This window comes from Tachyglossus aculeatus, chromosome 18 (genome assembly GCF_015852505.1).
Source record: "Tachyglossus aculeatus isolate mTacAcu1 chromosome 18, mTacAcu1.pri, whole genome shotgun sequence".
Lineage (NCBI taxonomy): Eukaryota > Metazoa > Chordata > Mammalia > Monotremata > Tachyglossidae > Tachyglossus > Tachyglossus aculeatus.
In genome coordinates, this window is record NC_052083.1 from 40,628,985 (window position 1) to 40,640,492 (window position 11,508).

Consider the following 11,508-nt stretch of genomic DNA (forward strand, 5'->3'; position numbering starts at 1 on the left):
TCCCACGTGGGGCTCACAGTCTTCATCCCCATTTTCCGGATGAGGGAACTGAGGCCCAGAGAAGTGAAGTGACTTGCCCAAAGTCACACAGCTGACAAGTGGCGGAGCCGGGATTTGAACCCATGACCTCTGACTCCAAAGCCCCTGCTCTTTTCCACTGAGCCACGCGGGCGACCGAGGGCCCTGCACCGGCGGGGGGTAATAGTAATAGTGATGGCATTTTTTAAACGGTTACTATGTGTGAAGCCCTGTTGTAAGCGCCGGGGAGGGTCCAGGGTGATCAGGTTGTCCCACGGGGGGCTCACAGTCTTCATCCCCAATTTCCAGATGAGGTGGCTGAGGCTCAGAGAAGTGAAGTGACTCGCCCAGGGTCACCCAGCTGACAAGCGCCAGAGCTGGGATTAGAACCCGTGACCTCTCCCAAGCCCGGGCTCTTTCCACTGAGCCACGCTGCTTCCCCTCCCCAACTGCCCCCCGCCAAAAAAGGGGTCAGCACGGGGATGGACTCCGGCGACAACCGATCCCGGGCTCGGGGGGCCGCAGGGCGGCCCGCCGGCCTCCCCCCCCTCCCCGGCCGGAGGAGATGGAGGCGTTAAACTGTCCCGCACAGTTCCTGCTCAGCCGCTCAGGGACCCAGGCCCGGCCAACAACACATTCGGGCTCGGTGCAGGTCTTTTTTCCCTTTCTCGAATGCTTTCTGTCGAGGGGTTTCTCTGCGCCGCGGTGGACACGAGATAACCCAATAATAATAATTATAATTAGAATGATGTTTGTTAAGAGCTGAAGTAGCCGTAAGGTAATCCAACAGACACAGTCCTTTTCCTTAATGGCATCTGTTTAATCGCAACTCACCAGGCACTCTTCTAAGCGCTGGGGGAGATGCCAGCAAATCGTGTCATCATCATCAATTGTATTTATTGAGCGCTTACTATGTGCAGAGCACTGTACTAAGCGCTTGGGAAGTACAAATTGGCAACACAGAGAGACAGTCCCTACCCAACAGTGGGCTCACAGTCTAAAAGGGGGAGACAGAGAACAAAGCCAAACATACTAACAAAATAAAATCATCATCATCATCAATCGTATTTATTGAGCGCTTACAATGTGCAGAGCACTGTACTAAGCACTTGGGAAGTACAAATTGGCAACACATAGAGACGGTCCCTACCCAACAGTGGGCTCACAGTCTAAAAGGGGGGGACAGAGAACAAAACCAAACATACTAACAAAATAAAATAAATAGAATAGATATGTATGGGGCTCACAGACTTAATCCCCATTGACAGGTGAGGTCTCTCGAGGCACGGAGAAGTGAAGTGACCTGCCCAAATGTCGCGCGGCAGGCAAGTGGCCTGAGCCCGGATTAGAGGGGTCCTTCCGACTCCCCGGGCCCACGTGCTAGCCGCTAGGACACGCTGCTTCTCTTTACCGTTCTCTTCAGTACAGTGCTCTGCACACAGTAAGCACTCAATAAATACGATTGATTGATTTACCGACGTGGGACTCCATAGTCTTAAGAGGGATGAAGAGCGGATAGCTTGTCCCCGTGGTAAAGACGAGGAAACCGAGCCCCAGAGAGCTCACCTGGCGGGCCAGTGGCAGACCTGGAACAAGAATCTGTCCCGTAAGGGGCCGGCAGACCATGAGAGATGGGGCAAGATTACCGTTTCACACTAAGTGACCTCTGACTTTGTTTCATCAGTGTGGTGGAGGAACCAGTAAGTACCTCAGAAGGGTGGCAGTGCCGGAGCCCCAAAGCTATTCCAAGTCCCTGTTGTTAGTCCCTCTCCCTTCACGGATTTGGGCTGAACCTGGGAAAGGGTGGCAGCAGTGGGATCCAGCGGCTGGGGTTCGGCCTGCAAAATGGGATGGGCTTCCCGGAGACGGCGAAATTTTAAAGTCACCCGCGGCCAGCCTTCGTCACTAGGCAAGGGAGCCTGTCCTTCATGGACAGCGGGGACGTTCGGCGGCCCGACTCCGGGGCTCGGATCGGGAGCGGCGCCAGAATGGCCGGCGTCTTCCTCCTCTGAAGTGCCTCCTGGCCTCATCGAGGCCTCCAGTCTTCTCTTCACCCGTGTCCTTAGGCTTATCCGTTTGGGGTTTTTCACGTGGGTTCGTAGAAGAGAACCACCCATCTGGAAAAAAAGAAAGCGTGTTGGGAATTATTCTGCCCAACCCATGCTATTGAGTCAAACCTGGATCAGAGACCGACTCCGGGACCTTGGAGCCAAAACGATCCATAGCGATCTTTTCTTTGTTTTTGTAGAATACCTGCCTTTTCCCCCTCCTTTCCCCCCTCGGGACATCCCAGCGAGGTAGGGAAAGGCAGGTGGTTTTGACCGCATTTTCAGTCGTATTTATTGAGCGCTTACCGTGTGCGAGGCGCTGTGCTAAGTGCTTAGGAGAGTACAGTATAACAACAGACAGACACACTGCTGCCCACAACGAGCTCACACAGATAGATGATGAATTCCAAGCTATATCCAGGTGTGCTGCGGGAGCAAGGGAGAAGGGAGTGGGAGAAGAGGAGAGGAGGACTTAGGGAAAGCTTCTTGGTGGAGATGTACCTTCAATAAGGTTCTGAAGTGGGAGAGCAATTATCTGTCTGGTGTGTCACGATACGTCACCGCATTTTGCAGGTGAAAGAGGACGACTCTGGTCTCTTAAACTCAGTGACCGTGGTCTGTTGGTTTATCCTTCCCCTGTTCATTTTTATCTAACTCTGGCCTCCGTTTGTGTGATGGAAACTTTTGTTTCGGAAATTAACCGATCAGTCGTTACGGCATGTTACTAAGCGCTTGACTGAGTGCTACATAATCCGTAGGTGGTGTCCATCGTTAAGTTTTTTTCTGTCTTCTGAAATGGCTCTCTGTGTCGCAAACTTAATACTCGGATACTGTGTGATTTAACGTACCTTTTCTCTCCCCACCCCCGCTCCCTCCCAAGAAATAGCAACAGCATGAATCAAGAAAAGCTCGCCAAGCTCCAGGCTCAAGTCCGGATAGGAGGGAAGGTACGAGGGGGACGGTGACCCACAGCCCGCTTTTGTCCGTCTCACTTTAGCGGCGCTGGAGTTTGGCCCGCAGGATCATCCTCTCGGTATTTTGAAAGTAACTTGAACAAAGCTAAACTAGTCGCCTAGAAGAGGGAAACCCTTAGCTTCTAAATCTAGGCAGTTCCTCCTGAAGGTGAGCCCCGGTGTTCGTTCGAAGAGAGGGAGGTTACGTCTTCCAAAACGCGGTATCGTTTTCTTCGTTTGCCCAGAAACTGAAGGTCAGCGTAGAACCTGAGTTTCGGGAGCGGATTCCCGTGCCTTAGTACGTCTTCCTGCGTCCGACTGCTGGATTTCAGGAATTTATTTTCTTAATAATAGATGTTTTAACCCTTAGGGCTCTGCCGGGTCAGTCAGTGAGTGGTGCTTATTGAGCACCTACCGTGTCTGGCGCACTGTACTAAGCGCTTGGGAGAGTACACCGTTAAAACCCGGCGAGCGTCCTTTACACATTTAAATATGGGCGCTCGGGAGGAATTGAAGACGGAGGGTACGGTTTTCCGCTCTTCTTCCTTTTCCCCCTCCTCCACCGTCCCCCATCCTCCAAGCTAGGGAACAGAATAGCATATCCTCTTGCGGGAACTCTGGTTTCTGGCTCCAGCCGATGCAAGTTCTAGGGGCGGCGCTTAGCTCTTCATTATGTAGAAAGGAGCCTGGGAAGGAACATCCATTCCGAGAGCTCCCGGCTGCAGCCTTCATTTGTGGGGAGAGGAGCGGGGGACGTTTTCAAACGCAGTTTTCCAAAGCGCCAGAAAGGCTGAAAGGCTCGGAATTTCTTTCCAGCTCCGCAGAACGATGAAACGTAACGGGACGGGGAAATGTTAGAGCCCGGTGATTGGGTCAGAAGTACCAGATCCCGAGAGCTCTCCGTTAGGCTGCCAGCCAGTGAGCATGTCAGCGGTGTTTACCTCTCCAGAAGAGAGTTGGGGGATTTGGAGGGGGCCCGGGGAAGCAGGCGTCGCGTCCCCGGCCTGCCCGGCCTGCCCAGTGACCCTTCTCGCTCTGCCCGTTTCCAGGGGACCGCGCGCAGAAAGAAGAAGGTGGTGCATAGGACGGCTACGGCGGATGACAAAAAACTTCAGAGTTCTCTCAAAAAGCTGGCCGTGAATAACATCGCCGGTATTGAAGAGGTACGGGCTCTCCGTCTTTTTATTCCAGTAGAGTTGATCGACCTGTCGTGGTCTGCGCTTTCTGTTCAAAGACTCGGGTTCTTGGGCCCGGGCTTGTCGTCGATCTAAGGTTGAGGGGATCCCGGGGCTCATCTGAGGGCTTCCTCGTGCAGGGGGTCATCATTAGTCCTGTTAACTGAGCGCCAACTGGGTCCAGGGCAGAAGCGGGACCTGATCCCTGCCCTCAAGGAGCTTTCAGTCTTGCCGGGGAGACACTTAAACAAGGTTCCAGAAAGGAGGAAGAAGGGAGAGGGAATACGAACGTGACTTAGTGCTCGTCTGCTTATTCTATAGCTCTCTCCCAAAAGCTCTCCACAGTGCTCTGCACACAGTAAGCACCATTGATTGCTTAAAAAATAGTACATGTGGAGGTTGTGAGAAAGCCAGTGCTTAGATGAGACCAAAGTGATTAGTGGCAGTAGGGTAATAAAGGTTGGGGGGCGTGGGGGGAGAGGGTGGATTAGCAAAAGCCCCGGGCTTTAAAGGTGGGGAGGCTTTGGCATATCAGCTGGAAACAGGACAGAGTTGTCTCTGGTGGGCCGTTGGCGCCTACTTTTAAAACAACCCTTGGTTTCTGTTTCAATTTTCAAAATAAGCACTTCTCACTTAGGCTTTTCTCAGAAGATCTCCATTCTGCCTCTTCCCCAGGGATGAGGTAACTTTAACTCCTCCTTTAAGAGGCCGGTGTCAAGTATGTAGGGGATTGGATTGCCCTTCATGAACCTTTTCCAAATTCCAGGACTGGGTCTCACAAAAGATCTTAGCCTCTGGTTGTGAACATTCGTGAGGCGCTTTCAATCTCAGGAGTTTACATTCTTTCACAAGAAGTGACATCTCCAATTAAATTCCCCAGAAATCACTCTTGGCTTTCCTTTTCCTGGTCCCATTTGTTGGCCTGGGAGTCAGAGGGCCTGGGTTCTAATCCTGGCTCCGCCAGTTGCTCCATCAGTCACAAGCTATGTGACCTCGGGCAAGTCACTTAACTTTTCTGTGCCTCAGTTTCCTCAACTGTAAAATGGGGATTCAGTACCTGCTCTCCCTCCCATTTAGACTGTGAGTCCCTTGGGAGACAAGGGACTGTGTCTGTCCTGATTGGCCTGTACCCACCCCAACTCTTCGAACAGTGTGTCGCACATAGTAAGCACTTAACAAGTACCATAAAACAAGCAAAGCAGGCAAGTGGGATCCTAAGCGATGGCACGATTGTTCCTCCGGACTCGAAGCTCGTCGTAGGCAGGGAATGTGTCTACCAACTCTGCTGTATCGTTCTGTCGGATTCTCCCAAGCACTTAGTTCGGGGTTCTGCGCCCGATAAGCGCTCAGCTAATACGACTGATTGATTGATTGGCCTTGAAGGAAACAGAACAGTGTGAAAGGAGGGTAGGAGCAGTGGCAGAGACGTGGCACGGGTTAAGAGGCGGGAGGGAGACGGGGCAAGGTCTGCCCGGGAACAAGGGAAAAGATGGTAGATAGCACTGGCCTTGTCATCTCCACGCCCTCCTTTTCCCTGGCACTGAATGTACTTCCTGGGAGGCAGCGGGTATCAAACCCTGATACTGGCCCTTTGGAGATGTTCTTTTACTCTGAGTTCCCGCTTGGAAATTCCTTCAGCCACCCGAATCACTATCTCGGCTCTTGTCTTCCAGTTCCTCTTGGAAGCGAGACTCTGATGAGCCTCGGCAGCACATATACTAAAATTGGAACGATACAGAGTAGATTAGCATGGCCCCTGCGCAAGAATGACACGCAAGTTCGTGAAGCGTTCCATATTTTTAGACTGAGCCCCTTCTTTCCTCTCCCCCTCGTCCCCCCTCCATCCCCCCATCTTACCTCCTTCCCTTCCCCACAGCACCTGTATATATGTATATATGTTTGTACATATTTATTACTCTTTTTATTTATTTATTTTACTTGTCCATATCTATTCTATTTATTTTATTTTGTTAGTATGTTTGGTTTTGTTCTCTGTCTCCCCCTTTTAGACTGTGAGCCCACTGTTGGGTAGGGACTGTCTCTATATGTTGCCAATTTGTACTTCCCAAGCGCTTAGTACAGTGCTCTGCACATAGTAAGCGCTCAATAAATACGATTGATGATGATGACGATGATGATGAGCCTCGGCAGCACATATACTAAAATTGGAACGATACAGAGTAGATTAGCATGGCCCCTGCGCAAGGATGACACGCAAAGTCGTGAAGCGTTCCATATTTTTTGACTGAGCCCCTTCTTTCCTCTCCCCCTCGTCCCCCTCTCCATCTCCCCCGTCTTACCTCCTTCCCTTCCCCACAGCACCTGTATATATGTATATATGTTTGTACATATTTATTACTCTTATTTATTTTACCTGTACATATCTATTCTATTTATTTTATTTTGTTAGTATGTTTGGTTTTGTTCTCTGTCTCCCCCTTTTTAGACTGTGAGCCCACTGTTGGGTAGGGAATGTTGCCAACTTGCACTTCCCAATCGCTTAGTCCAGTGCTCTGCACACAGTAAGCGCTCAATAACTACGGTTGATTGATTGATTTCCGAGCAAATTCAAGCCTTCCCCGGAAGGGTAAAGTCAGGCCTGTGAGCCCTGGGGTTGTGAAGCCTGAATGTGTCTGGAGTTGGGGGGGGGGGGGGGGGGGGCGAGAGAGAGAGAGAGAGACAGAGAGAGAGAAGGAAAAAAGGAAACAACCGCGAATGCCCCTAGGACTCAGAGCAGTGATCTGGGCCCTGCAGTTTTGCTCTTCTCTGCATCCATTCCAGAACCTTCTGCCTGCGCGTGGGATCTTGGGCTAAACCGCCTGCTTGCTGTCGTATTGCAGCCGGGTCTGCCGGTGACACATAGGTGTTTACTTGTCGGTCACCGAGGGAAGAGGGACGGGAGCGGGCGGGCACTGGAAGGTGGTCGGTCCCCGTCGACCCGGTCGTTAACTCCACTTTGTCCCACCCCACGCCTTGAGCAGCTCTATAACCAAGCACACCTGCTCTCAGTTGAGGCGCTTTTCGGACCTTGGGTTTGAGTGGAGGCTACTGCCACTCTGGCTTCTAAAAGTAATAGTAATAACTGTGGAATTTGTTACACCCTTGCTGTGGGCCAGGCACTGTACTAAGCACTGGCACAGGTACAAGATAATCAGGCTGGGCACAGTCCCTGCTCCCCGTGGAGCTCCCAGTCTTAATCCCCATTTTACAGATGAGGTAGCTGAGCCCCGGAGAGGTGAAGTGACTTGCCCAAGATCCCGCAGCAGGCAAGCGGCTGAGCTGGGCTTAGAACCCAGATTCTCCTGAAAAACGTCGTTTGCTTCTGGAACGGGCTCGGCGAGGGGCGGACGAGTCGCTTACGTCGGTTGTGACTTGCCTTCCGACCTGGCCGCGTTGGGCCGTGGATGCCAGCGGGAGGGCCGGAGACGGCTGGCCGAGTCGGGGTCCCGCGCGTGCCGGCTTTCCCTCGGTGAGACCCCAGGGCCTGGCCGGGAGCACAGCTTCTGTGGCCTTCGGAGGGTCTCGTGTTACCCAAGGAGGCAGGATTTTTAGTAGGGCTTTGAAGATGGGGAGCGCTGGTCTATCGGACGTGAAGCCGGGGAGAGAGCAGGAGCTAGGAGTCGATGGTGAGCCCTGCTGAGAGCTCACCTCCTCCAGGAGGCCTTCCCAGACTGAGCCCCTTCCTTCCTCTCCCCCTCGTCCCCCTCTCCATCCCCCCATCTTACCTCCTTCCCTTCCCCACAGCACCTGTATAGATGTATATATGTTTGTACGTATTCATTACTCTATTTATTTTATTTGTACATATCTATTCTACTTATTTTATTTTGTTAGTATGTTTGGTTTCGTTCTATGTCTCCCCCTTTTAGACTGTGAGCCCACTGTTGGGTAGGGGCTGTCTCTGTATGTTGCCAATCTGTACTTCCCAAGCGCTTAATACAGTGCTCTGTACATAGTAAGCGCTCAATAAATACGATTGATGATGATGATGGTGAGGGAGACGAGTGAGGCAGTGGGGTCGGGGAAGAGAATGATTGAGAGCCTTAAAGCGGATGGTGAGGCATTTCTGCTGTCTTCCCGGCTCCCTTCCGCCTCACTTTGTACGTGGTGCGGGCCTCCCCCCACTCTCTCACTCACTCTCTTCCCAGCCGGGACAGAGAGTGCCCCGTCCTCTCCCGAATCATTTGGTCTGTCCCCTGTGAGAAGCAGCGTAGCTAGGTTACTGGATAGAGCGCAGGCCTGGGTTCTAATTCTAGCCTGCCACATGTCTGCTGGGTGACCTTTGGCAAGTCACTTCACTTCCCTGGGCCCCAGTTCCCTCATCTGTAAAATGGGGATAAAAGCGGGGCAGGGACTGTGTCCGATCTGATTAACTTATATCTACCCCGGTGCTTAAAACAGTGTTTGGCACGTACTAAGCGGCGTGGCTCAGTGGAAAGAGCACGGGCTTTGGAGTCAGAGGTCATGGGTTCGAATCCCGACTCTGCCACATCTGCTGTGTGACCTTGGGCAAGTCACTTAACTTCTCTGAGCCTCAGTTACCTCATCTGTAAAATGGGGATTATGACTGTGAGCCCCACATGGGACAACCTGATCACCTTGTAACCTCCCCAGCGCTTAGAACAGTGCTCTGCACATAGTAAGCGCTTAATAAATGCCATTATTATTATTATTATTATTATTATTATTATTATTATTAACAAAGACCATTATTTTTTAAAAAAAATTATCATCATCATTGCCCATGTCAGGCTGGCTGGGGGTGGACAGCTTGTCGTCCGAGTCTGGTGCGGCCAGGGCAGTGGAGCCCTGGGCCTTGGGCCAGAACCCGGGATATGGGGTCCCCGGCCGGGCTAGGGAGCGTCGAAGCGTTGGCATCAGTGATTTTCCTGGGTTGTCTCCGGGAGGGACTCCCCCTCCACAGCAGTTGCGCGTCTGTTTTCCTGGCGTGGAATCGCAGCCTTCCCATGTGCTTTTGCCCCCCCGCTGGCCTGGCGAGGCCCTCCCGGCTTGCGGTGCCGCCGGCATCCGAGTGGGCCTGAAACGCGGGTCTGGTCCGGGCTTGCGCAGGTGAACATGATCAAGGACGACGGGACGGTCATCCACTTCAACAACCCCAAGGTGCAGGCCTCCCTGTCCGCCAACACTTTCGCCATCACGGGTCACGCAGAGGCCAAACCCATCACGGAAATGCTCCCGGGCATCCTGAGCCAGCTCGGTGCCGACAGCTTGACGAGCCTTCGGAAGCTGGCCGAGCAGTTCCCCCGACAAGGTAGGCCTCCGTCCGTTCTCCCGGTCCGGTCCTGTCCATCCTCCCGGTCCGGTCCACTCAACTGGATGGGAGGGTCGGGGGCGCCTAGTGCAGTGCTCTGCACTCCATACGAGCTCAATAAATACAGGTGATTAAAACAGACTCGGTTCATCCCTCGGCTTCAGGGCCTAAGGGAGCTCTGGAGATGGGACCTGCGGCCTTCCTCCCGGCCCGCGAGCACCGGACCCCGCGGGCTGTCGTCCGCTTCAGACTCTATCTCCGGGGCCGGAGTGGGGAGAAATGACACGATCCAGAAGTTTAAAATCTGGGTAAACGGTGGGGAAAAAAAAGTAAGGACTCTCTCGCAGTCCACAAAAGCAGATATCCGGTCGGTCAAAAACAAAATCTACAGATTGTTAGGGATTTGTCATTCTCGCCGAGACCGGCCCGTCTCTACTTGAACTCAGGTTGCCGCGTCTGAAAGGCCCTGACGGGGATGAGGGATAGAGCAGGGTGGCTTTCTCTTGCACGCGATCATTTTTTTTTTTCCCCCACAGTCTTGGATAGCAAAGCACCAAAACCCGAAGACATCGATGAGGAGGATGATGACGTTCCAGGTGGGTGGAGGAGCTGGTACCATCTCCCGGGCTCCGGAGTCGTTTGCGTGCGGGGAATTGGGTGATGTGAGTCACTGGGCAGCTGAGGCCCTGCTTCTTCTGTCGGGTAGATAAGCTGAGAGTGCCTAAGTGAACTTCCTTGCAGCTTCGTGTGGGAAGCACGATCCCCCAACCCCCTGCCCGTTGTTTTTTAGCCTCTCCAACTACATCTTCCCGATGCTTCGCACATAGTAAGGGCTTAATAAAATGCTGCCTCTGCCGCTACCATAAAGAATCCTCCCTCAGAAAATGGTGCTCGCCATTGCGGGGAACCGTCCCTAACCCCCATGCTGTCGTCGGTCCTTCCCTGCGTGGGCCTGGTGACCCGGAGCCGGGTTTATCCCGTCGGCGGACCCGTTCCGCGGGGTGGCTGTCGGGACCTGAGAAACGCCGTTCCTCCGCACGAGCTAGGGAGCGTCTCGCGGGAGTTTCAGCAGTTTGGTCAGCGGGCAGTTGGACCTTATTTCCCCGCCCTCCCTCCGAGTGACCCAGGGTGGACGCCGGCAGGGTCCTGGTGACATGGCCGGAGAGGCCCGGGCGCCGGTGGGTCCCTTCCCGGGGCGGTACTTTGGAGCTTGGTCTGTGAGGGGACTCCCGCTGATCACAACAGGGGTGCTCGCCTTTTTGTTCCAAGCTGGAGACTTCGTCCTGGTGGGATTGCGAGCTCCCTGAGGCCAGGCTCAGGCCCTGTACCCGTCGCGGGCTCTCCTGAGCGTTTCGTGCAGTGCCGTGCACGCTTTGAACACTCGGTAAGTTGGTCGGTTGAGCAGCGCCTTCACTGTCTTCCTCTTTCAGATCTCGTAGAAAACTTCGACGAGGCGTCCAAGAACGAGGCGAACTGAAATCTGCGATGGCTCTTGGAAGCCGGCATGGACTAGATTTACGAAATCGGCTGTGTGGTTCCAAAGTTTGACCCAAGCGGAGAGCGTCACCTGTTAATAGTTCCGTAATATAAATATTTTGTATATTAATAATGCTGCTTGTTCAGCATTTTTCTGTCAGTTGATTTTGCATTTTGCACTTACTCCTAGCATCTGCTCTTTTGGTCAAAATACGAAGTTGTTGGTGCAGCTTGAGGGTCTGTGTGTGTGTGTGTGTCTGTGTGTGTATGTGGGGGGATGAGTGTGGCTGTGTGTGTGTGTGTGTGTGTGTGTGTGTGGCTGTCTGTTTACAGTGGAGAGCACATTGGGTAGCAGTTCTATTTAACCTTTCTCTTTTCCTCAGAAGTAGAAATAAAACAAATCTTTTAAGCTGGTTACTTTTAAAGTCTTTTCCCAGTAGTGCGCAGAAGAAATAGTGAACAGTGAGTGTCTTGTCTGTACTTCAATTCAAGACATTTTTAACATTCAAGACTCGGTTTCAATTTGCGTGACCTGTCGTTTTTGCAAAATACACCTCTCTTGTACC

The 11,508-nt window shown here is 52.7% G+C and overlaps 1 protein-coding gene and 2 non-coding genes across 4 annotated transcripts in view; all 3 read left to right on the forward strand.

The window, feature by feature from the left end:
* Window positions 1–11,508, forward strand: part of BTF3L4 (basic transcription factor 3 like 4) — a 25,300-nt gene extending 13,792 nt beyond the window's left edge. For both annotated transcript variants that reach the window (XM_038759958.1, XM_038759957.1), the window contains exons 2-6: window positions 2,947–3,013; window positions 4,069–4,182; window positions 9,265–9,466; window positions 10,003–10,062; window positions 10,897–11,508. In XM_038759958.1, coding sequence (XP_038615886.1) covers window positions 2,960–3,013; window positions 4,069–4,182; window positions 9,265–9,466; window positions 10,003–10,062; window positions 10,897–10,943 — 477 coding nt within the window. In that variant the 5' untranslated portion in view covers window positions 2,947–2,959 and the 3' untranslated portion in view covers window positions 10,944–11,508. The remainder of the gene's footprint in view (window positions 1–2,946; window positions 3,014–4,068; window positions 4,183–9,264; window positions 9,467–10,002; window positions 10,063–10,896) is intronic.
* Window positions 5,893–5,995, forward strand: LOC119940497. The gene has a single exon (XR_005454975.1). It is a non-coding gene; the product is annotated as a U6 spliceosomal RNA (small nuclear RNA).
* On the forward strand, window positions 6,334–6,436 carry LOC119940495. The gene has a single exon (XR_005454973.1). It is a non-coding gene; the product is annotated as a U6 spliceosomal RNA (small nuclear RNA).